We start from the raw sequence: 26,085 nt of genomic DNA, 5'->3' as shown, positions 1-26,085 counted from the left end.
AACCATGAAGTGTTACAACCTAGCTCTGATGGGCAGTCAGCAACAATATTAGTAGCCTATATTGTTTCAGGGGCCTCAGAATCTCCCCTAGATAATAACTCAAAGGGAAGTAGTCCGTCCCTGGTAATAGAATTTTCATCCAATAACCATACGGCTTCTGGGAGCATTGTTTCCTACCCATGCAGGGCACCTTTATCCACACTCTCAAACTGTCATTTTAACGCTTATAGGCACGGCTATTAGGAATTTTTCTCATTCACCTTGGTGCGTATCTCCTGTGCCCTTTATGAACCGCTCTTCTCTCCTTCCTCCTTCAGGTGTGCTTTAACGGCTTTCAGAGTGCTTTTCTAAATCCACAAAACTCTGTGCTTAGCATTATAGCGTCTACAACCCAGAACTGTCTTGCAAAGTGTGAGCAAGGTCTTTGAAGGCCCACCACCTACCATTCCAAACAAAGGCCCATTTATTTCAGAAGTGAGAAGTTAAGGCAAAAGTGAAGAAAGTCGATATAGCAGGAAAGGGTTCCATCACATCTGTCAATTGTTCCCTAAAGCAATTGAGATACTGCGGCACAGATGGGAGGCACTACTTTCATCAGCCCTCCGCAATCCACAGTCGTTCTCAGTGAGCCATCCCACTGCCTCATCTTGGGGTGCCGCCACAGGGATGCTTCGCATGTCCCCAGCTCCAGCAATAGTCCAGGGCTGGCTTTCTTTGCTCTGACTCACGCAGGGTCAAGACTGCCTACTGTTTCCTCACAGGCTCCTTGCATCTGGCCAACCTTCAGTTGGCTGATGCCTTTTCCGTTGACCACACCTGAGGGGGGCCTTGAGCTGGAAAACAATTTCCACTCCCAGTATCCTTTCTTATAGAAGAGAAGTGTGCTATTCTGGAGGCTAACTGCACTCCCGAGACAAGCACAGGCTGCCCTGCTCTATCACTGTGCCTTGATTAACTTTTATTCAGGCATAAAAACATTCTCAGGGCTCACGATAATTGAATTTGACTCCCTGTCACGTTTTTCCTTCGAAACACTGGCTTAACCCACATCTTACCACATTCACGTTTGAGTGACCCGGAAAAGTACTTTCATCAGCTTTTGCCTTTCTTGAGTCCTCTTCAGCTTTAGCCCCTTACAAGCCTGATGGACATGCCAATCTAAGTCATTCAGTCTCTCTTCTCTCAAAAATTGTGTGCCGTCATGGGGTTCAGCAAAACCTCCATACTTGTCCCTAGGTCCCTGTTGCATAAACCCCTTCCGTGGCTGTTCTGTGAATACAGTCCTATCTGGCCCAGTGAACTTGGCATCAAAGACTGCCCGTGTCTGCTCATTTTTGTCATTAATGCTGGTCTTTCTATTGTCTTCTGGTCCTTGATGTTCATGGGGACATCAACTAGCAATAATCAAGTGTGTCTAGGGACTCTTATAAGTTAGTTGATCCAGGAATTATTTCCCTCATTATGTAGCCTTTGACCTATAGAAAGATGTATAGTTCATAGTCAGGCTATTCCCTGATTATAGTAGTTCACTTTACTGGATCATTATTAAGCCCCCTCTGTATTCTTCATGGTTTCCCTTCCTCTGTATTAAAGGTCAGATCTGAGAGGTATCTTGCATCATGTCTCTCTCATTTTGTCCCTCCTCATTGTCCAATTCTTCCCATGGAATCCAAGTTTAGGTGTCCCAAGAGAGGCTTTTTGCACAGATATAACTGGTACTCTTTTCTTTATGTCCCAATAAGAAATGGCAAGCCAATTCCTCTATCCTATTCAGCTCCCCCCTTTATCCCTCTATCCTTTGTTTTTCCTGCTAATTCAGTGGCTTGTACAAGGGATAGCATCCACATGGTTTCTCTTGTATTTCCTTCATTTCCTATACAATCATTCTAGTTTTGAACTCAATTACTTGTCTTATTGCCCGGAGCAAAGGCCACACAACTGATACCCCAGCTTAAATAAGACCCTGTCCCATATGTGTTAATTTTGCGGATTATAATATATCCTTCATCAGCCATTTGAGGGACATCTCACATGATAGAAAACATTCATCAAGGAGTTTTGCATTCCATACCACATAAGAAAAGCAGTCACTCTGGATTCTCCAGGGGAACCCCACCTTCCAATACAGCAGCCTTGGTTGCATGTCATTTCACCCAATAGCAGGGACAGGGCAAGGGCTACTACAGCAGGAAGGCACACCATTCCATACCCCACCAGGAAGGACAACCGTGCCAGGATTCTCCACACAGACACTCCACCCTCAGATGGCTTAGCTTCATTTGCATGTCCCATAGCCCGCAACAGAGGCAATGGTGCTTCTCCTTATGTTTATCTATGTTGTATCTTGGATTAAGAGGACAAGTGTTGAGTAAACATTTTCTGGGAAGATAAGCAAATATCTGTCCCAAAGTAATGATTCTTCCCAGGCCCAGCTTGTTGCATCAATGGGTTTGATTAGGATTGTTTACAAGAGCATAGGTCATTTACTGGAATATGGGGAGCTTATAAGCAGCTACGCCACTGAAGAACCCTCCTCCTTCCTAGCAACTGTTAACTGCTTACAGAATTTTGGGAAGGGCTAGGACCTCTTCAGCCTCCTCCCTCTATGAAGGAGCATCAGTGAGCCCAGTCTTATGCTATCTTTAGTAATACCAGCTGCTGATCATTCAGGAGGGTAATGACCATGCCATACCCAGAGGACAGCATCCAACAACACTGACATTTTCTGTCTATTCTGGTACTGCCTCAACATATAAAAGGATCAGTTATCCCTGACTAAAAATGAGGGAAGGATTCTATAGGAAATAATAACTGGGTTCAAATTTAAAAGACAAACAAGAGCTAATAGAGCAGAAGAGGCAGAGAGCAGTTCCTTGCTGAAGGAAATCAACATGGATCTGCAGTAGTAGGAAACAAACAGACTATAGCGTGAAGGCAGAGAATAGGGAAGGTTGTTTTGTAGAGCTGCTGAAAACATGAGAACTCATTTTGCAGTTTCCCATAAGAGAATAAAAGTGTTTCTATCTTTAACTGATATGTAATGAAGTTAGATGTTTCCTTTTATAATAAAATTTAGCTCCATTGCAGTGTTTTGAACTATATCGTAAATGGATTTTGGGAATTATATGTATGTTCAATGTGTTACTTTAAGAAAAGTATTGAATTAAAATAAATTTTGAATAGACTCAAATGGGTTTTTTCCCATCTAAGTCCCTTTTTTATAATTTGTGGTTGTCTTCATTTTTGTATCCTTTGCAGTGTTCCTGTGCCTCAGCCACATTCTTCTGCACAAACTAAAGGAAGCAGACACCACCCAACCTCATACCGTGGTATGTTGCTTTTTTGTTATTATTCCTTTTAAAAGTTATGGAACTTGGTCGCTATTCTTTAGTACTTGATTTTGCTAACAAAAGTGTTTCATATTGGTTTAAGTCGTCGTGTAAAGTACTGCTTGGTACTGCGATCATGTCTGCCAGACTCCGGGAATAGGAATCCAAGCATGGAGATAAAATGCTTATAAACTATCAGTGTATAATTAACAGAAATTACTTGTAGTATTCTATAGCACATTAAGGTAATGATAGTTGACATTTAATTGTGTATTTTATAATACCTAGACAAGATTACAAATGGATACAAATACCAATGCTAAGTTTATGAGGTGATAGATCTTCCAGTTACCCTGATCTCATAATTACATATTGTATACATATATTTAAGCATTTCATTAACCCTATAAATGTGTATGATTGTATGTTAATCCATTTTTCTTAAATTTATCTTATATGAACAGCTACCATGTATTAAAATGATAAGATATGCTTTAAGGGGGATCCACCAACAACATAGAGATGCTATTGGCTAGGAGGAATAGATTAACCCTGGACACAATGCAGATAACACTGACAAGCAGAAAGGAAGGTTAAGATCAATACCTTCAGGAAGGAGGACAAGTATGTGTGCAAGGGAAGTGGTCACAATCTCATCAGAGTCTTATGACCATGGCCGTGTGATAAGTTTGTGCTTGTGATCCTCTCTGCTGCTAACAGTGAAGTGCTTGTTCAACTAAAAGAAATATGTATACGTCTATATACCTAATATGTTTTAAACTCATCTTAACGAGTGATGTTCCAAGAAAGAGCAACAGTTGAAAGCAAAAAAAAATGTATTCAAAAAGGCAGTTGAACACATGAGTATATATAGTATTATTCATCTTGCTAGAAAAATTCAGATGTCACATTATTTGATTACTACCCAACAATATTTTCTGAATATCTGTTATAAACTACAGTTCTAGAAAAGCTCACAAAATATGTCCCTTGTTAACAAAAGAAACTGTCTCCCATTTAGCACATGCAGCAGCATGCACCCTTCTGTCCATTTGGAGGTGCTCTTGTACACACACTTAAAATGTGACCGGTGTCACTACAAAACAAAAGCAGTTTTTCTCTACCAAAGAGTGACTTTCATCAGCATTTTTGTCTTAATGTTCCCTTTTAATTTTGACCTGCTATCCAATAGCACACTACTAATAAAAGATCATTTGTATCAATAAATGGGCTAATGATTATCTGAGTAAAAGTAACCAGAAGAAAATAGTTATAAGTTTGTTCCTTTAGTAACAACAAACAAGTTTTTTTGGTTGACATGGGAGTTTAGGTTAAGTAGGCTTGATTTAAATTGACAGTCAGAATAGGTAAATTTAAGTAAGTCTTTGTTTTGTTTGTTTGTTTGCTTCTTTGTTTTAGTTTTATTTTAGCATGTAGGGTACTTTCAAGGGAGGAGAGGTCAAATGCAGTGTTCTAAGCAAGTCCTCTTTCCTTTCTTTGCTATTGTGTCAACTAGGTTGAGCTTAGGGTTGCTTCTGAACTGATTTTATGATATAATTTCGTACTGGTAGAATGACGTTAGAATTATTTGCTTTCAGTGGAATCCTAAACCAAGGGATTGTCTCTCTGGATTTAACATTTTAGCCTTTTAACTCCATCTTGCCTTTTGGTGTGAATTTTATTTCAGTCCTCCACCCAGACAAAGGTGAGACTGTCATTTTGTGGACATTTCCTTTTTTAAATATTATGTGTCAGTAAACTGGTCCATAGAGTTTTTTGGGGGGTATAGTTTTTATTGATTGTTACATGATACGAAATGTTGATATTTTGTGTGTGTGTATATATATATGATCTGTGAGTGTGTGTATGTGTGTGTGTCCTCATGAGTGTGTGTACAGATATATTTGTGCTATAGCATGTGGAACTCGGAGCAGAACCTTGAGTGTAAGTCCTCACCATCTGCCATGAGGCAGGATCTCTTCATTGTTTGTCGCTATGGACACCAGGCTATCTGGGTTCTGAACATCCCAGGCATCTCCTCTTTCTCCTCCCATATCATCATACAAGCACTGGGATCACAGACACATGCTTTACTTGGTTCACGGAATTGGAAATTTTATTTTCACATTTGTATGGGTAGTGCTTGCCTCGCTGTTTTAGTTAGGGCTTCGATTGCTGTGGTAAAACACCATAACTGAAAGTTGGGTAGGAAAGGATTGCTTCATCTTATAATTTGTAGTCTAGCATCTGGAGTAGTTGGGGCAAGAGCTGGTGCAGGAGCCGTTGAGAAATTCTGCTTACCGACTTGGATAGCCTGACTTCTGAAATCACCCAGGACCGCCATCTCAGGGGTGGCACTGCCTAATGTGATCAAGGTCCTCCCACATGATCATCAACCAAGATGACGATCTACAGACTTTCCTAGAGGCCAATCCTATAGAGGCATATTCTCAAGTAAGATACCTTCTTCCAAGATGACCCTAGGTTCTGTCTAGTTGACCAGAAGAAAACAACAATCTAGCCAGCACACACACTGAAGCAACTCTCTAGCTGAATTTGGGAGTATTTATGCCTCTCTATTCTTAAAATAATCCTTTTAAAATGCTTATTTCCAGAGGCTGTGAGCATAGCTCAGTAATTGTTCTACTTTTTTGTCTGTTGCTCTGATAAACACCATAAACAAAAGAAACTTGGGGTTTCAGCTTACAGGTTATAATCCATCATGGAAGTAAACCATGGAAGTAGCTCAGGATAGGTACCTGGAGGCAGGGATTGAAGCAAAGACGAGGAAGAAATGCTGCTCACTAGCACACATCCTTGCTGTCATTCAATACCTTTCCTATAAAGCTCAGAGCCACCTAGCTGACCCTTCCAAAATCAGCTAGTAATTGAGATGTCCCACTGACAAGCCTGCAGGCCAGCTTTAGTACATTTGAAATTTTTCCACAGCAAAAATAAATTTAAAACATTAAAATACGTGGGGCGATGGTGGAGCATGCCCTTAGGAGCAAAGGCAAGCAGATCTCTGTGAGTTCTAGGCCAGCCTGGTCTACAGAGCGAGTGCCAGGACAGAGAAACCTTGTCTTGAAACAAACAAACAAAAAAAAAACCAAACAAACAAAAGAAAAAAATCAAAAAAAGAAAAACATTAAAATACTTTTGCATCTCTGGCAAACATAAGTCTAAAACTACATATTTCTGGTTGCTAAGTATATTGATACTGCATTAGTTCCTGTTTTCAAAGTTTTTCCATTCTTTAAGAAAAGTGAAAATAGGTCTGAGAAACTTGTGTCCATGTAATACCTATTTAATTCATAAAAGATCAGTGGAATTTTGACAAAGTATCAGATATATAGGCAAAGATCAATTTTAGCAGAAGTTCAAAACTAAGAAATTTCATATAATATTCAAAATACAACAGTGTTTTTGTTGTGGGGTAGTCACCAAAAAGATTACTTGGACACAGGGTTAAGCTAATAGAAATTGTTTATTGGCCAGCCAGCGACTACACTGGGTGTTTAGGATCCCAGTGTTAACCAAGCATTTCTCAGACTGAGCTTCAGGTGGAAAAGGCATTACCTGGGATGATATACTCCAGTTAACAAGAGCAGTTATCCAGAAGCACTACAGAAGTAAAAAAGCAAGGTTAGTACATTTAGAGACTTTCCCAGAACTATAGACTTTGATGGAGTAGGTCTTTGTTTTCAATTCGGCAGGAGGTACTGTGTATGTGCTGAGTTTTATGGCCTGAATGGTATTTCCATCATGGAGTCAGTTGTGCTAGTCTGAAGGCCTTCTAAGGTCTGGGGCACTGTTAAAGTTTTGTTTCTTTTTGGTTTATTGAGATAGGATTTCTCTGTGTATCTTTGGAGCCTGTCCTGGAACTTGCCCTGTAGAGCAGACCTCTCTACCTCACAGAGATCCACCTGCCTCTGCCTCCTAAGTGCTGGGATTAAAGGCATACACCACCACTGCCTGGCTCTGTTAAAGTTTTGGTGTGTTGCAGCATAAAACAAAAGGCAGGGAGTAGTCTAATAACTTAAGAAATGTCAAAAGACTAACTCAATGAATGACATGTGATATTATATGAAGAATCTTGGACTTTAGAGACATCAAGACAAAGACTTGGAAGATAATAAACAGAAAGAATGTCCTGTTTTTGTTTTCATTTTAAGACTTGACTGTGATATCTATAGGGAGAGCATGTGTAAAGAAAACCATTCTAGAGGCAAAGAAGCCGGGAAGTGATGATGAAGGCCAGGAACATATAGTAGTAGTTTTTAAAAAATGAAGAACAAGAAATGAAATGAGACATGCTTTTGAAAATATAATTGATTCAATCTAGATGGTGATGTAAATTAAAAATAGAAAAGCGATTAGTGACTGTTAAGCCTCAGGTACCCACATTTTGTCTCAACTAAAGAGGCTGAGAACTCCCATCAGACATAAGCAACTGTGTTCCTTTGCAAGGTTGAAATAATGACATACCATACACTTCATGATTAGAACTGTCAACATTTGTTTACACACAGTCTGGAGACAAAGCTTTGGCATAGGTTAGGTTTCTTCTGAGGCCCCTCTCCTTAGCTTGTGCAAGGCCATCTTGTCTCTCTTTATACTGTTTCTACCATGTGTATACATTCATACCTGTGTGTCCAAGATTTCTCTTCATGTAAGGACACCAATCTGAATTAGGACCTAAACTGATAGTTTCGTAGTAAGTCACCTCTTTAAAGACCTCATCTCTTATGTATGTTCATGATGTGATGTACTGACAGAATTTAAATATATGAATTTGGATGTGATGCAGTTCTGTACATAAACATGTTTGTACAGGTATTTCTTGTATACTGAGTTTGATTTCTTCACATATATGCCTAGAATTGTGATACCTGGATTGTAAAATAGATTTTTCTTTTATGAACATTCTCAGTTCCACACTGGCTGTATTATAGTCCCACCAAAGAAGAGTTCCTACCTCCCATTTTCATTAAACATTTATTGTTTATTTTCTTGATTGCTGTTTTGAGTGTGGTGAAATGGAATCTCAGTGTGTCATTTATCTGTATTCTCTGATAGGTAAAGATGTTGAATATATTTTCATATATTTATTGTCTATTTTTACTGGTTTTGGGAATTGATGTTCCCTTAATTTGCTCAATAATTGATTTTGGTTCATTGATTAGAGTATCTTTATGGTTTCTGGATGTGTAGTAAAAGGGAGCGGCAGGCCTGTTTTTCATCCCACCCGGCTCCCTGGCTAGCTTTACACCCGAAATAATTACACAGAAACTGTATTCTTTTAAACACTGCCTGGCCCATTAGTTGTAGCCTCTTATTGGCTAACTCTTACACATTTATTTAACCCATTTCTAATAATCTGTATCTCACCACAAGGTCGTGGCTTACCAGGAAGATTCTAACCCACCTCCATCTCAGAGAAGAGAGCCATGTAGTCTGCCTGCCTCTGCTTTCTTTCTCCCACAATTCTGTTCTGTCTTCCCCGCCTACCTATGTTCTGACCTATCAGGCCAAGCAGTTTTCTTTATTAATTAACCAATGAAAGCAACAGATAGATAGAAGATCCTCCTACATCATGGATGTGAATCCACAAGACATGGTTTCTTGTGCCTTGATCCTGCCAACTAGCTAAATTACTTTGTTACCTGAAATTACTTTACTCTTGATTCTGACAGATTTCCTATACATGGCATCATATAATCTGCAAGTAAAGGTAATTTTGTTGTTGTTAAGGGTAACGTTGTTGCTGTTTTAAAGATTTTGAATTTTATAGTGTGAAGCCAATCTGAAATAGAATGTTGACATTTGAAATGTTTTAAAGAATTCTTTATTTTTATGTGTATGGATGGGTATTTTGCCAGCATGTAGTTCTGTGCAGTGTTTGCAGTGTTTGTAAGGGCTAGCAGAGGCCATTGATTCCCCTGGAACTGAAGTTACAGATGGTTGTGAGCTGGCATGTGGATGCTGGCAATGGAAGCTGGATCCTCTGGAAGAGTAGCTAGTGTTCTAAACCACTGCTCCAGCTCCCAGACAGGCTAATCTTACTTTACCTTTCCAACTTGAGGCCATTCATGATAGGGGAGTTCAGCCAATTACTTTCTGTTTGTGGGGCGTGTCGCCCTTAGGCTAAAGCTTGCCTATAAACCTACAAGCGCTCCCACTAGCTCTCTCTCGCCTGGTTCCTGCATCCGGACGGATCGTTTGTATTCTGGTGTAAGCTGGTATAAGTCTTACTTCTGTTTATTAAAGCTGTATATTTTGTATTAAGATAGTCTGGGGACTTTTCATTACCAATCGCCCTGCAGCTTCACATTCATCTCTTCCTTTCATTTATTTTTATCTTTAAATTTCGTGTTATATTTATTTACTTATGTAGAGTGTTAAATGGCACATGTGGGTGTGGCTGTGTGCCACTATTCATATGTACACCTCTGGCAACTTCTAGAAGTAGGCATCTCCTTCTAACATGTAGGTCTCGGGGATTGAACTCAGGTCATCAGACTGGGTAGCACTTGCTTTTGCCTTTACCTTACCAGCCCTCTCTTTCTCTTTCACTCCTCCAACCTCTCTTTCCCATTTTCTTTCTTAAAGTGCAGTGTTGAGTAGCAATACGGAAAGTGAGAAACCTTATTTTGTGCAAGATCACAGGGAAATTTTTTTTCACATGAGATCTAGCACGTTCAGGAGGGTACAATCATAGACAGGGAGAAGTCTTTCTTATTTCTCCATTAAGTAAAGATTTTTAATTTTTTATCTTTTATAAATTACCATGGCCAACTCAAGCAAGTTCCCATCTATTCCTAGTTAGCTAAGTGCTTTTTATCATGAGTGGGTGTTGGATTGTGTTAAATGCCTTTTGACACCATTTGAGATAATTACTTGGTATTGTCATCATTGAATTAATGTGATATATTTCTTTCCTTATGTTGAACAACTCAAACGGTTCTCAAATAAATCCTACTTGGTTGTGGCATAGAATCTTGTTAATAATCTGTTGAAACTGATTTGCTGATATTTTTTCATAATTCTGCTTCTGTATTAAGGGACATTGCTAAAGGATATTTGTATGTAATTTTTTGAGTGCCTTTATCAGACTTTGGTATTGGTAATACTGGCCTTGTAGAATGGGAAAGGAAGTGTTCCTACATTTTCTGTTTTATAATCATTTGGAGGATTTGTGCTTAATTTTTTTATACCGGGGACTAAGCCTAAGGCCTCTCACATACTAGCCAAGAACTCTACTGAGCAATACCCTAGCTCAGTTCTGCTGTAAATGTTTTCTAGAATTCACCAGTGAAGCCATCTGTTTCTGTATTGTCTTGTTGATGAGGTTTTGGTTGTTAGTTCAGTCTCGACTTGTTAAAAGTCTGATGAGAATGTCTATGTCTTGTGGGTAAACTTAAGCCATTTATCTGTTCCTACGAAGCATCTGTTCTATTATCTGGATTATTGGCACATAATCACTTATAGTATTCCACTGCAATATTATTTCTCTAAAGAATCACACTTTCATCTCTGAGTTTAGTCATTTGTGGCTTCTCTTTTTGCTTAGCCACGCTACCTAAGGACAGTTTTCTAGATGAAGAGATAGTTTACTTGGTAAAGTGCTTGTTATGCAAGTATGTGAACAAAGGTTTTCATTTCTAGCACACACATTAAAAAAAAAAAGACAGGTGTGGCCCAAGGCACTTGTAAACCCAGCCCTGGTAGGCAAAGACAGGAGGATCCCTGGGGCTTGCTGGCATGCCAACCTAGCCTATTTGTTAAATTCTAAGCCAGTAAGAGAATGACAGTTGGCATTCCAACATGGGTGGCGAAAGAAAAACCAAGTCCTGCCCCGAAATGAAGTACTGTAGGCCATGGTTTCTAAGACAAAGAGAGAATCAGTCTTATGAAGGTAAGAGCCCCCAGTAGGTTATCCAATCCCTAGTATTCAGCCCTAAACACACACACACACACACACACACACACACACACACACACACACACACTATGAGCAACACTAAATTAGCTCTGCAGGTTGTATTTATATATACATACATGTATGGTCTTACATATATGTGTGTATTTATATTGATCAAATTTTGAGTGGGAGGTAGGATGTGTGGGAAAAGTTGAGAGAGATGGTAAGGTAGAAATGATGTATATTCAGTACTCATATCAAATTCTCAAAATAATAAAATAAATGTTAAAATAGTTATAATAATAAGGTAGAGGGCAAGTGAGATGGCCTCAGCAGGTGAAGACTTGACTTTGAACTCCTCAACTCACGTGATAGAAGGAGAGAATCAACTCCTCTAAATTGTCCTTGGACCTCTACATGAGGATGAACACATACATACACACATGCATACACACAGAGACACACACACACATACACACACACACACTAAATCAATCAATCAATGAAAATAGAATTGAAATTAGAAGGAAAAGGTAGTGATTGAGGAGAACACCCAGCATTTGACCTCTGACTTGACACATAAATATGCACATATATATGCATGCACATACACAAGATAATTTTGATATTTTCAAAGAGCAGTTTAGGGTTTTTTATATTCTCTATTGCATGTCTGCTCTAGACACTATTTTCTAATTCCTCACAGTATTTAGTTGGACTATTGATTTGGAAATTCTTAACATCAGCCTCTACAAGCATCAGTGGTCCACCACCACCTCATCACATCTCCTAGGTTTCATACTGTATTTTCATTTTCATTCACCCCAAGATACTGTGATTTCCTTTATAATTTTGTCTTTGACCTGTTGTTTATGACTGTGTTGTTTCATTTTCACAGATTTGTGAATTCTCTTATTTTTTTCTCCATTATTGGTTTCTAACTTCATTCTGTTGCAGTTAGAAAAGTTACTTTGAAGATTTTGGAGGATTTTTTCAATCTATTGAAACTTGTTTTGTGGCCAAGCATATAGTTTTTCTGGGTAATATCTCTTGGATTCTTGAGAAGAATGTATACTTTACTTCTGGGATTTGGAGTATTCTATACATGTCTGTTCTTTTGGGTTTACAATGTTCAATCGTTATTTTCCTTATTCATCTCCTAGCTAGATGCTCTAGCTATTATTCAAGATGATATACTGAAATCTTCAGCTACCAGTATAAAATGGCCTCCCTCAATTCTATTAATGCTTTTTTCTTTTGCTTGGGCAATCTGCTTTTTTTTAAATTTTCATATGTTTATAATTATTACATAATTGATGAATTGACTCTTCTCAGTAGATAATTTCTTTTATCTTTTACAAGAGTTGCTGGCTTACAGTCTATTGGGTCTGACATTAACAGCGTCTCTAGTTCTCATCTGGTTAGTATTTGCAATGAATCCTGTCCTATTGCTGTCAACCTACATTGTCTTTCTATCTGGAGGAGCAAATGTTTGTGTCATTTTCTCCACTTGCTTGCTAAGCTATGCCTTTGATTACAGTCTTTGATTTATACTGAATTTTATTACTGAGAAAACCAGACACAGTTGAAAGTTTTGTTTCCTATGTATCATGCTTTCCTCGTTTCCTGCACTACCACCTTACTCTGTGTTTAAGTGGCTTGTTTATATAAATCAATCTGGATTATTATATCATTTCCTTGTCTGTACATGTATGTGTGTATTTGAAGATAGATTTGCACCTTGAGGTATGCACAGTTTTGAAGCCAGTACGCCCCACAGATACCACAATGGCCATATGTTCAGGTTCCTTATAGGAAAAGTTGTACTATTTGACTTTAACCTAGGTGTATCTTCCTGTATACTTTAATCATTTCAAGATTATTTGTAATATCTAGTACACTATAAATGTTAAGTATATAGTTTTTACCCTGTATTGTTTATAGACCAATGCAGCAACCAGAGTATGTATATGTACAATATGGGCAATTGTTTTTAAATGCTTTTAATCCAAAGTTGATTGAATCTATAATTGTAGAAGTCACAAATACGGAACGCTTTTGACTTATGGTTACCATACAGATTAAATTTAAAATTCTAAATTTATAGTAGCATAGCTTGAATCAAGAACAACTTATTTTCAATAGTATAAAAAGACTGTGCTCTATACTTATTTCCCTATCCCCCACTATTTATATCCCACTATTTATATTATTGTCATCACAGATTATATTTATGTGTATTATGTGTCCCATGGCATTTAACTATGTCATTTTTCTTTTTTCTTTCCTTTTTTTGTTTTTGTTTGTTTTGTTTTGTTTTGTTTTTCTCTGTAGCTTTGGAGCTTGTTCTGGAACTAGCTCTTGTAGACCCGGTTGGCCTTGAACTCACAGAGATCTGCCCGTTATTCCTTTCCTTTCTGCTCCTCCCAAGTACTGGGATTAAAGGCGTGTGTCACCATTGCCTGGCTTTTAATTATGTCTTACACATATCAAACTTAATTGATTTCATATAGAAAATTAACAACTAGAGTTAAGAACTAAAAACTCAGCAATGTGAACTTTGCTATTTGTCAGTGAAGGTAATTTTACCCAAGGTCTTTATTCTTGATATATAATCAAGGTTCTGTCCAGCTCTGTGTCCTTTCGCGTCCACCTGATGCCTTTAGCAGCCCTTGCAGGTTAAATGGAGTGCTAACCCAATCCCTCATTTTCTATTCTCTCTTCACAATGTCTTGATCCCCCACTCATTCTTGAAGCAATGTTTTGCTCCATATAGATTCCCTATTTAACATTTTCCCCAGTGTTCGAAATCACCACTTTGCCTTTTGGCCCTGTGGGATTTTTATGAGGACTCTGCTACAGAGCACGTTTTTGTCCTTGCCAGGCTGCTTCTCCCTTGCTTTTATGTGCCTTTCTTTTGGCGAGCCTTTCACCCATTTTGTTATAATCTGTATCACTGTGAAATCTAGGGCCATTATTTCTTCAAGCACTCATTCCTTCCTTTTCTTCCTTTTTAACTCTGATAATATCAGTGGTGGTCAGCTTAATGTTGCCACACCAGTTCCCTGGGCTCTGGTTTTCTTAACTTTCATTTTTGCTTTCATTTCATTTCATTTCTTTCCTTTCATTTCTGCTCCTCAATCATCCTCCCATTTTGCTGATTCCCTTCCTGCCTTCTCAGAAATAACTTTTGAAGCCCTAGAGTGAATTCTCCTTTTCTGTTATTGTTTTTCCCTGTGGATTATTATTTGTTTAGTTTTTGTTATTGTGGGGTTTTTTCTCTTTGATATTTTGACTTTGATTCAAGTATTGTTTCTCTGGTTTGGTTTTGAGTTTTGCCTGTATTGCTATTATTTTATATTTAGCCCTTTAAACAATTTTTCAATTTTCCATTTTAAAGCACATTTGAGCCATTTGTTTAAAAATACGTTTACTGCAATTCCAGTGTCCGGGGTCTTGTCAGTAACTTGTCACTTGTTTTCGTCCTTTGAATGCATTATATTCACCTTCTTCCTTGTAAGGCTTTGGCTTCTTATTGTAAACGGAACATTAGAATATTATGATGCAGTGACTACACAAATCAGCTTTTTCTTCCCCATAAGATTTTCTGCTTTTTTTATTATTATTTTTGAAAACTACGAATGTCCCTTTGTCTAGTGATTTCTTCCAACTCTTGGTTGGAACTCATTGTATGTCGCTACAGAATTCTCCTTTCCCTGTGTCCATCTATTGTTCTGACAGACATTTCTTGGAGCAACAGAAGCTAAAATGAAATCCCACTTCCCCCAACCTTAGCCGTTTGGCTCTGGGCTGTGGTCCTCCTTCAGGACTTAGCCAGATTTCCACAGAGCCTTTAGGGCAACGTCAAGTGAAAGTTAAGCTCTTAGAGCTTTTATGAGTTTGCAACTTAGAGAGAACCTGTTCCAAATGACCTAGGATACATGTGTGATTTGAATGCACCACTTTCAAAACCAAAATTTCAAACTGACTTCCCCTCCGTGACCTTAGACTTTTCCATCTCAGTTCCTGTCTCTTGCTCCAGATTTCTGCAGGTGTTTTGTCTGCTTCACAAGGTTTCCAAGGTATACCAACTGCTTTTCCAGCCTTCAGTAAGTTACCCAAACCAGAGGTCAGGACCCTTGTATCGTACTTCAGGTATGCCCTGGCAGGTTAGAAGAGATCTAAATTGGGCTGCGAACTGGCTCAGTGAGTAAAGTGCTTATTCAAGCGTGGAGACCTGAGTTCACTTTTCCAGGGGGTAAAATGTGAGGCGCGGCAGTGTACAACAACAAACCCAGTGGTGGGAAAGGATGGCATATGATCAGTATGTACCCCGAACTCACTGGCCAACCAAACTAGCTCAATAGACTAGGTTTCGTGAGAGATCCTGTCTCGAAAAGTAAGGTGGATATCAAAACATTAATTTTCAAGCCTTTTTTTCCCTCGCTTTTTGTGGTGGTGTTTGTTTTTGAGAGAGAAACATGAAGTTAGGTGGCTAGGAAGGTAAAGGTATTCTGGGAGGAGTTAGGGGAGGTGGTGACTATTATCAAAATAGCTGCTGTGAAAAAAAAAGTTAATAAAATTAAAAGAAAAAAAAACTAAGGTGGAACTCAATCGAGGAGGCTAGCTGATATTGAACTTTGGCCCCGAACACACTCATGGGCTCACACACCCAATTCACCACACACAACCTAAGAAAAACAAAAGGAAGAAAGCTACATAATTTGTGAGTAAGGTGTACAGGACCAGGACCCCACAGAATGAGCCCTGGCTTCCTTCTTCAAGAACGCTGCTGTACCTAGGGAGGGGCAGTCCACAGCCAGGTTAGCACCCATAAAGCTTCCCGCTGTTTTCAATTTGTCTGTCTTTGGGCTAAGTGTTCTCTTGATTGCTCTGAACTCTGGTTGTCCAGGTTTATGCCCAGTCACTTCTGACAATTTCTGTCTAATCTTTATAATTACATGTTTTCTTTCCTTAATTAACATTTTTGGAGTTGCATACATGAATACTGTATTTATACCATTTCCACTCTATTCTCCCCACTCCAACTATTTTTTTCCTTGCTCCTTGTTACCTAGTGGGGGCGGGAGTTTAACACACTCAACACTTTATTCTAGAGGGTTATAAAGCTTCCCTGTTTCTTGATTTTTTCCGGTACTGATAATAAATGCTTAGTTCCAAATGTTCATCGAATGTATTTCATTTACTTAAGAAGAAAAATGTACTTTCTGTTTTTCTTTGTCTGTTTCCAAAATAATGATTCACATCCCAAGTATTCTCCAGAACTTATCAGTTGTAGGGTAAACTTGTTGCTTTTGCTTTGGTTCAAGTTTGCTTCTTTTGGTGGTTTGTTGTTGTTGTTGTTTTGTTTTTATTTGTTTTTAGTTTTGTTTTTGTTATCACTGCCATTACTAGTGACAATCTGCCAAATTTGGTGGGTCAGACATTTTTCATTTATGGTTATACTGTTCATATGACTGTCATGATGTATGATAGCGGGGGAGGGGCAGAATTTTCCAATGGGGTTTTTCAGCGTGTTCACAGATTCCTCTTCCCCAGAAATGAAATCAGCCATTTCCCCACAGAGCTGTAGCAGTTGGCATTTACAGACAAAGCATTATAGGTTTGAATATACGCTTGGCTAGTTGTTTTGAAGCATTCACAGAGGGCAGAGTGACAAAAAGTGCTTCCTTACCTTATTGGTTATTAGGTATTTATTTAGTTAGCGTTAAGACAAAATGGAATTTCACAATTATCCTTCCAATTTGAATCAACAAATAATTTTCAAATACAAGACTAAAGATAAAGGAAACCTATTCCACGGCAAGAATCCGGATTCTGCTCTTCCTTTTCCCATAAGCAGCCTGGTGTGACCTGTGAAAATGTTTCCTGTTCTCATGACCCAGAAACCCCCAGAAAACCGCTCAAATCAAGAACTGCAAATCTTTGTGTTTACTTTAAGAACACCCGTGAAACTTCTCAGGCCATCAAGGGTTTGCAGATCTGAACAGCAGCAAGGGCTGGATCCATTGGTTAGACCTGAGTCCTCGTTGTTCAGTCTCCTCTCAATGAATAGAATCACCAGTTGGGAAGCAAGCCTTCAACACCTGAGCCTTTTGCGGCCATGTCAAAACTATAACACCAGCCGCAAATTTAAGAGGCTCAGAGTAATGTTCTGAGTGGGGTTTTTTTTGCAATTCTTTTTGTTTTTGTGGTATACCCCACTATTGTAGCTTGATAGCTTGTAATATTCTTTTCTGAATGGTTCTATTATAAACTGGGTGGATATTTAAGCTCACTTCTTTTATCTTAATGCTACGGACTGATTTCTTTAAATACATTCAGATAATACTTGTTTAATCATTTGGTTAATTATTAACATATAGCTCAAAAGTCAACTCTACCAAAGAACACAAATTTAAAGAACTTTAATTTTTTACATGTTCCCTATCTTCTATTCTATCACTCTCACCGTGGATGACTATTTTTAAAATTATTTTTATTTTTTGTGTATGGGTGTTTTGCCTGCATGTATGTCTGCATCAGATCCTCAGGACTGGAATTACAGACATTTGTGAGCTGTTGTGTGGGCTCTGGGAACTGAACCCAGGTTCTCTTCAAGAGTAGCCCATACTCTTAGCTATTGAGCCATCTCTCTAGCCCACAGGAATAACTTTTTTGTTTATTTAATGACATGTCTTTCCATTTTTCATGATAAACAAATATGTATTTGTATGTTAATTCTAGTAGTGCTCAAACTAAATATAAGAGAATTCTAGTTTATGATTCTTCATCTCATGTTTAGAAAAATGCCAAGTCTGAATATATTTTATCTCTTTCCCAATTTTCTTGAACATGTAGTTATTCACAACCTGTAAATGCCAGTGTTGCCTGTACTTATTTGATATTCATTTGTTAGGAATATATAACTGAAGTAGGAAATTATAATCTGAAATTGCTAAGATAAAAACATAAAGCATGGTTTTAGGAGAAATTTTCATAAAGCATGTATTTACCCATATAGTCTCTAGTAATACATTTTGTGGGGGAGGAGGGTGTGGATGTGTGTGTGGGTGTGTGTGGGTGTGTGCTCATGACTTAGTCCTGACAAGTTCAATAATGTAATTTTTTCCATAAGGTAAGGTAAGTGTTTATTTTTAAAAGATTAAGATACCATATGAGTTGATCATGCTGTGGGAATGTTCAGTATGGTTTGAGTCATCGGGTAAGTTACTTGCTGCTGCTGCTGTCCATTTTTTCCTTTTAGACAGTGTCTCACTAACACAGCCCGCCTGTGTCTCTAAAGTCACAATTCTCTCATGCCTCTGACTTTCAGTTTTTGAAATGCTAAGATTATAGGCTTGTTCCACTATGCTCAGGTACTTCCTGTTGCCCCGGGTACTTCTATTAGTTTAAATAAAAGGGATTTATTTATAGGGAATTTAAAAAGTAAAATCAGTTCTCAATCTTCTGTTTAAGCCTGTTTCCTTGGAGTATATTCCTTTTTTTTTTTCATGTGTAGGTCATTTGCTTATCCATTTTCTTATCAATACTCACCATAGGAGCATCCATAAGCATGACTTTGAACTTAAAATAACTCTGGTGGCACTGCAGTGTTTTCGATTCCCAATGAACAGAAGTTTGTGCTCGGTTTCTATATCCTCCCTTCTGATGCTGTCTTTTAACATGAATCACTTTTTCAGTAGGTAATTTCAAAAACCAAGCACTGTGGTTGGTGTATGGATTTTGATAGAGGATAAAATCTGAAATGCCAAGAGTGGTGTATTAACCATGGTGAAGCCTTGTTGCTCTGTCTCATCAAGGCTTCTTATGCTAGGACAGGAATTGACAACAGGACACAAACAATTGTAAAGAAGCAACTTGGCAAACTTGGTTAACTTCAAAATGCAGTTGCTCATAGCTTGTCTTAGTAGAACTGCCAACATGAGAGTCTTATTTTTACATCTAATTTCTGTTCTGATTTTAGCGTGAATGTGTCTTTGCACCCAGAGGTGTGTTATTCAATCAAAATATTAGTCGTACCAAATTTCTTAGCACAATGTCTGATGTATAACAGGTACACAATAATTGTTGAACAATTCTGATACTGTGTGAGGGATAACATATATTCTGCTTTAGAAACTAAACATACCAGTTGCATTGCACATAGATAATAAATTGGTTTCTTAGTAGCAAACAAATAGGGGCCTAAGGAAATGGCTCATTCAACAAGGCACTTGTACTGCAAGGCTGACAAACTGAGCTCAGATCCCTAGTACCCACTTTAAAAAGCAAGCAGAAAGCATACCTGTAATTCCACTGCCATGGAGACAGAGCAGGCAAGATACCTGGAGGTTGCTGGCCAGCCAGTCTAGACAATAAGTAAGTTTCAGTTTCAGTTAAAGAATCTGTCTCAAAAGATAAGGTGGAGGGCAATATAGGAAAATACTTAACATCAACTTCTGGCCCTCCATGCACACACACACACACACACACACACACACACACACACATTATACACAAAAACAAAGACTAATAATAGAGACCTCCTTTTAACATTTGATTGTGTGCGCATGTGTGCACACCACAGCTCACATGTAGAAATCAGAGGACAGTTTGTGAGAGCTGTCTCTTCACACCATGTTGAGGCCCAGGGGACTGAATTCAGATCGTCAGACTCAGCAGCAACCACCATTGCCCAGAGAGCCATTTCACCAGCCCAAGTCCTGAGATATTTAATATTAATTTACTTCCCTTTTCTTTTATCATAAGCTATGTGTATCTGGAAGGAGTATCATACACACTAAATGTAAATTTTTGTAGGAGAAATGTTATTCGACAAAAAAACTGGTTTTGTTCAGATTACTTTTAGCAGAAATTAAGTTTTATTTTGGACGTGATTTCTACCAATCATGAGTGATTTCCATAGTTACCTGGCACACACCTACAACCCCAACCTTTGAGAGCCCTTTAAGAGCCCAAGGGAGAATGACCAGAGGTTCAAGGCAAGCCTCAGTTGCATACTGAGTTAATAGTCCAACCTGGACTACATGAGACTCTATAAAATACAAATGACACCAGTGTGCTACTCTGTTACTGTGATAAAACACTAATCAAAAGCAACCTGGGGGACAAAAGGATTTATTTGATGTACGTGTGAGAGTCCATCATGGCAGGAATCTAAAGGCAGGAACTCAAGACAGGAACCAGAAGACAGGAGCTGAAGGAGACAGCTTAAAGGAATGCTGCGTGTTGACTTGCTTCCTTTGGCTTGCTAAACTGTCTTACAGCCTAGGAAATAAACTGCCTACAGTTATGGTAATTTCTCACAGATGTGGCTGCAGACCAGCCTAATATGGACAGTCCCCAACTTGAGATGCCCTCAGCTGACTCTGGACTATATCAAATTGACAGTTGAAGCTACTGACACAAAGAAATGAATGAATATTACTATATTACTATTGCAATGACTTTGATTTCACTTTGGTAGAATTACATACAATAAAAGGAACGTGTTTACTCAAGAGTATTTGGGAAATGTAGAAATACTATTAAGAAGATAATTGCAAATCTTCACAATTCCAACAAATGAGAAAACTGCATCACTCACTATTTTGGAGGAAAATTTATTTAGAAAGCAAGTTTAATTTTTTCTGAACTTTTTTCAAAACTTTTGCACATTTTTAATTTTTTAATTTTATGTGTATGATTGCTTTGTCTGCACATATGTTGTTGCACCACACATGTTCCTGGTGCTTGCATAGGTCAGAAGAGGGTGCTGAATCCCCTGGGACTGGGGTTATGGATTGTTGTGAACCATTATGTGAGTACTGGGAATTGAACCTAGGTCCTCTGCAAGAACAAGTGCTCTTAACCACTGAGTCATCACTCCAGATTCCTCTTCCCTTACTTCAATAAAAATTACCCTTTGGATATTCAATTTTCATTTTAAAGCTGCTTAACTCTTTCTCATTAATCTGTAATGTAATGAATGTTTCAATTTAGCTAGTTTATGGGCTCATTGTGCTTTGAACAGGTCGAGGAAGTTCAAGTGCTAGTTCCAAAGGGAAGTCCAGAAGAGTATCAAGTGATGGATGGGAGAGTCAGCTGTGGAGAGCCAAGAGGTTCAGCTTGAGAGACCACCTACACTACAGTTATGTTCATCCTGAAAGTATTCCGCGGAAATTTATTTTGGAGCATGGGAAGTTTCTTGCCCAGCAGTATAATACTCAACCTGCAAAGTACATACCCCCAGAAGGACAGCCCCCCAAACTCGATGAATTTCCGAGTGCTCGAAGCCTTGGCCATTTTGAAGTAACCATCCTAGGTAGGTGAACTGCTTTTCTCTTATTCTTGAATACTATTAATTTAATGTATTTACTTGTATTTATTTATCTGTGTATTTGTGTAAAATTTAATGTATTTATTAGAAGTTAGACTTAAAATATATAAGCACCCTCTCCCAGACACAAGTCCAAGGGGGGATTTCTCTTTGGCTCAAACTAAATGAGGGAAGCACTAATTATGAAATTAAGATCAGATTGATTGGCGTCTCAACACTGGCAAGTCTTTGGAAATTCTGGGGATGATGAGAAGGGGAACTAATGGAGCTTTCCTTTACCCATGACTGACATAACTACTGTTTGTTTATCTTGGTCCTAACTTTTACCAGTGCTGCTTTCACCATTATTCCCTTCTGTCCATTCCTTCCTGTTTCCTCTAATGTAAATATGCGTACATGTAGTACAAGGTATAAATATCCACGGATAATGAAAGATCTAGCTTTCAGATGGTTTTCTCTTGATAATGGTGCTTGATCTCATCAGGTACATTACCAAACTTCGTTCCATATCTAGGAAATAAAACTTAGACCAAGATTTCCCATAAGTCACATAAAGTAACCACTGAAACAAAGAGTCATAAAGAAACACAGAGACTGAATGTTTTTTCTTTAACATGCTACAGACTGAAGCAGATTGACTGTACTTCTCATCTGACTCATATGTAATTGTCACTTTTTATTAGCTTTGGCTATGAGTCAGCTAAAAGCAAGGGTATAAGGAACACAAATTTGTCATTCTGCTCACCAGATTGAATCAATGTTAGAACTGTGCTATTTTTATATAAATGTTATCTTACCTGTTTTCAAGGGTGGTTTAGAGATGAAACATGAGGCATTTATGAATTTTAAAGGAAAGATAGAATGTAATTGTTACTAGATCCATAAAGATAACCAATTTACTACCATTTGGTAGTGATTTTCCCTGAGCTTTCTGGAATGGAGAAAGAACATTCTTTTATTTATTTGATTGCCTATTCAATTTAGAGCTACAGAAAAATTATATGGCTTCAAGTCTCGCATTCAAGTTGAGCAGAAAGCAGGCCATGATTAAAATTCAGATTTCCTGAGTCTCTTAACCATTTTTGTTTCAGAGAAAACAAGTATTCACTATTAGAATAATATTTTTTAATTCAAACAAAATTTAAGCCTAAATATACCATGTAAAGTTATTATTAACACAGTTACAAATGAGCTTTTATGTTCAACTAGTTTTGATTTGCAAAGCAAGGAAAATATATCTGAGATACTTTATTTCTACCTTAACTTTATAACATACATAGTCACCTATAACAGTGAGGCATATCTAAATAAATCTCACAAATGGGTATATTATATCATGTTATTTTATAAGCCGTAAATTCTGCTCATTAATGCTTTAACTTAATACAGAGATAAAAGGTATAGGGCTAAGGTATGGTAAAGGGTCTTTTGATTGTCAGGCAACCTTGGTGAGAAGGTACAGCTTATCAAAATCAATTTGAGTTTAGTTCCCTGTGGGTAAACAGGTTTCTACAGGTCTCAAACTATTAGACACACATTATGACCAAACCAGGAGACTGAAACTAGCAAAATATGCTAATCTACTGAACATTTAATAATTGTGATCTTTCCCTCGCAGGTTTGAACCATGAGATTGCGATTGATGTTCCATTCCTACCCATGTATTCTCCGGAGGATGTCCAGACATCTCAAATAGACACGTTCTTGACCTGCATGAATTACAGCTGTGCGTACCCACCGGAAGCATCTGGCCGTGGAAGAGTGCCAGATCCCAAGGCAGTTGCAGGTAACTGTTCGTTTTGTTCAGAAAAAAAGACTATAAAGAATCGTCACCTTTTCTCAATTTTATTATTTAAACTACTGCAGCCTTAACTCATTTGCTGAGTGTACCCCCTAAGACTTAAATGTGAGTGTGTCTTTTAAATAAATTAAATAGCTTGTTTCCATTCCAGTGAGCCATAAATAACCCTTTTATGCTTATAATTACTTCATCAGACTGACAGGGTATGTACATGAATTAGTGTAAATCTTCCCTGTTGTCCTTTATACTTTGGCTGTATAATTGCCTCAAATTATAATATGCTAGCAATTCTACAGAATAATTGTTTTCTCTTAAATGTTTGGTTATTCATGTGCTATTTATTCATTCTGCTCCTTCAGGACTGCTAAGACTATGTGATCCCAATAGTGAAACTCTAGCTATTGATGCTTTTGCCTACAATACCAAGTTCTCCATTCTGTGCTTAAAAACTTAACTCTGCAATTATGGTTGTTTATTCTGTTGTAGTTTCTATCTCTTGAGCAAGTGGTAAAGCTTCTAGTCATTTTCATTGAGTGCAACATGATAATACATTTGAGAGAGTATGTAAGAAAGCCATTTATGACAAGTTTCTGATGGATCCCTCCAAACTGATGAAACTCTGGAAGCTCTGCTGATTTGGAGCATATCTTATTAACTCTTCCTGATGATGTCACTTGGCATGCCTGCTTGTACAAACTGAGTTTCAGTATCTAAATTTATGAGATTCTGGATTTGTTTTCCTATTTTAGAGATGATTAATTAACTAATTTATAATATCTTTTCCTATATATTGGGCTTTCCCTTGGTCTTTCAGTAGTCTTAAATCCCCAAACTAGTGGAAATATTTCTGTATTCATATTTTCCCTTCATATCATATCTGCCCTGTCGCATACTTTCTGGGATATGCATATACAATTATTGATATACAAGTGGGTCAGAGTTCTCACTTATCTGCTCATGGCTAGTGCCAGTACTCTTCCAGTGATCTTTAGCATGGTCACATGAAAAGTGCCTGGTACCAGTCTGCTGGGTAGTTAATATTTGGACAAGAAGGACACAGATCACTAGAGGAGAAAAAACAAAGTGATTCACTGTGAGTGGGCTATCACTTTTTTATGGCACAGCAGTAAAATCGATAGTGTTAGTGTCGTTCTGTGATGAGCAGTGTGCCCAGCCTTTCAACTAATGCTCATAGAGAGCCTGACACAGTGAATACTGCTACCCCCTACTTACAGGTAACTACACTGGAGCTCTGTCTCACCAACATGAATTACAGAGCTAGGATTGGAATCTGAAAGTTTGCCTAATTCCAAACTTTCCCATTCTTTTCCCACTTCTAATGTAACACGTCAAATAGGCTTGGTGATCTAAAGCAGTGACTCATGGGATAACACTGTTGTCATCTATTTTTTGGGGGTGGGGGGTTCGAGGCAGGGTTTTTCTGTAACTTTGAAGCCTGTCCTAGAACTAGCTCTTGTAGACCAGGTTGGCTTCGAACTCACAGAGATCCACCTGCCTCTGCCTCCCGAGTGCTGGGATTAAAGGTGTGCTCCACCACCGCCCGGCCTCACTGTTGTCATCCTGTCAACACAAATAGCGACTCTCTTCTCAATCACAAACGTTATACACAGTAATAATTTAAAATTTCTAACAGTTGCAGAAAAATCCTGTGTAAAAATGAAAGTTCCCCTTGTCTTCCTATGTCAATCCTTTTTCACTTGTTTGCCATGTTTGCTGATTAAATTTTTCCATCAAATAAATGCACATAAATTGAATTCTATAGACATAGTTTTTTTTTATTTTTATTGAGCTCTTCATTTTTCTCTGCCCCCCTTCCTGCCTCTCCTCTCCCCATTTAATCCTCCCACAAGGTCCCCATGCTCGCAATTTACTCTGGAGATCTTGTCTTTTTCTACTTCCCATGTAGATTTGATCTATGTAAGTCTCTCTTAGGGTCCTCATTGTTGTCTAGGTTCTCTGGGATGTGGTTTGTAGGCTGGCTTTCTTTGCTTTATGTTTAAAAACCACCTATAAGTAAGTACATATGATAATTGTCTTTCTGTGTCTGGATTACCTCACGCAAAATAATGTTTTCTAGCTCCATCCATTTTCCTGCATAATTCAAGATGTCATTTTTTTCTGCTGTCTAGTACTCCATTGAGTAAATGTACCACATTTTCCTTATCCATTCTTCGGTTGAGGGGCATTTAGATTGTTTTCAGATTTTGGCTATGACAAATAATGCTGAATATAGTTGAGTACATGTCCTTGTGGCACGATTGAGCATCCTTTGGATATGTACTGAAAGGTAGTATTACTGGGTCTTGAGGAAGGCTGTTCCCTAATTTTCTGAGAAATCGCCACACTGACATTCAAAGGCACTGCACCAGTTTTCATTCCCACCACCTTGCACTCCCACCAGCAGTGCAGAAGTGTTCCCTTTTCCCCACACCCTCTCCGGCATAAGTTGACATCAGTGTTTTTGATCTTGTTCATTCTTACGGGTGTAAGATGGAATCTCAGAGTTGTTTTGATTTGCATTTCTGTGATGACTAGGGATGCTGGACATTTCCTTAAGTGTCTTTCAGCCATTTTAGTTTCTTCTGTTGAGAGTTCTCTGTTTAGGTCTGTACTCCATTTTTTTATTGGATAATTTGTTCTTTTGATGACCAATTTCTTGAGTTCCTTG

General features: G+C 38.2%; 1 protein-coding gene across 1 annotated transcript in view; it reads left to right on the top strand.

Moving 5' to 3' along the window:
- The window catches only part of Radx (RPA1 related single stranded DNA binding protein, X-linked), a 68,800-nt gene that overhangs the window by 36,751 nt on the left and 5,964 nt on the right, over positions 1-26,085 (top strand). The window contains exons 11-13 of the mRNA XM_048428502.3: positions 3,259-3,329; positions 21,290-21,580; positions 23,214-23,381. Coding sequence (XP_048284459.1) covers positions 3,259-3,329; positions 21,290-21,580; positions 23,214-23,381 — 530 coding nt within the window. The remainder of the gene's footprint in view (positions 1-3,258; positions 3,330-21,289; positions 21,581-23,213; positions 23,382-26,085) is intronic.

Source organism: Myodes glareolus, chromosome X, assembly GCF_982192425.1.
Source record: "Myodes glareolus chromosome X, mMyoGla1.1, whole genome shotgun sequence".
NCBI lineage: Eukaryota > Metazoa > Chordata > Mammalia > Rodentia > Cricetidae > Myodes > Myodes glareolus.
Note: the sequence above shows the minus strand (reverse complement) of the source record. Positions and strands in the feature narration are given on the sequence as shown.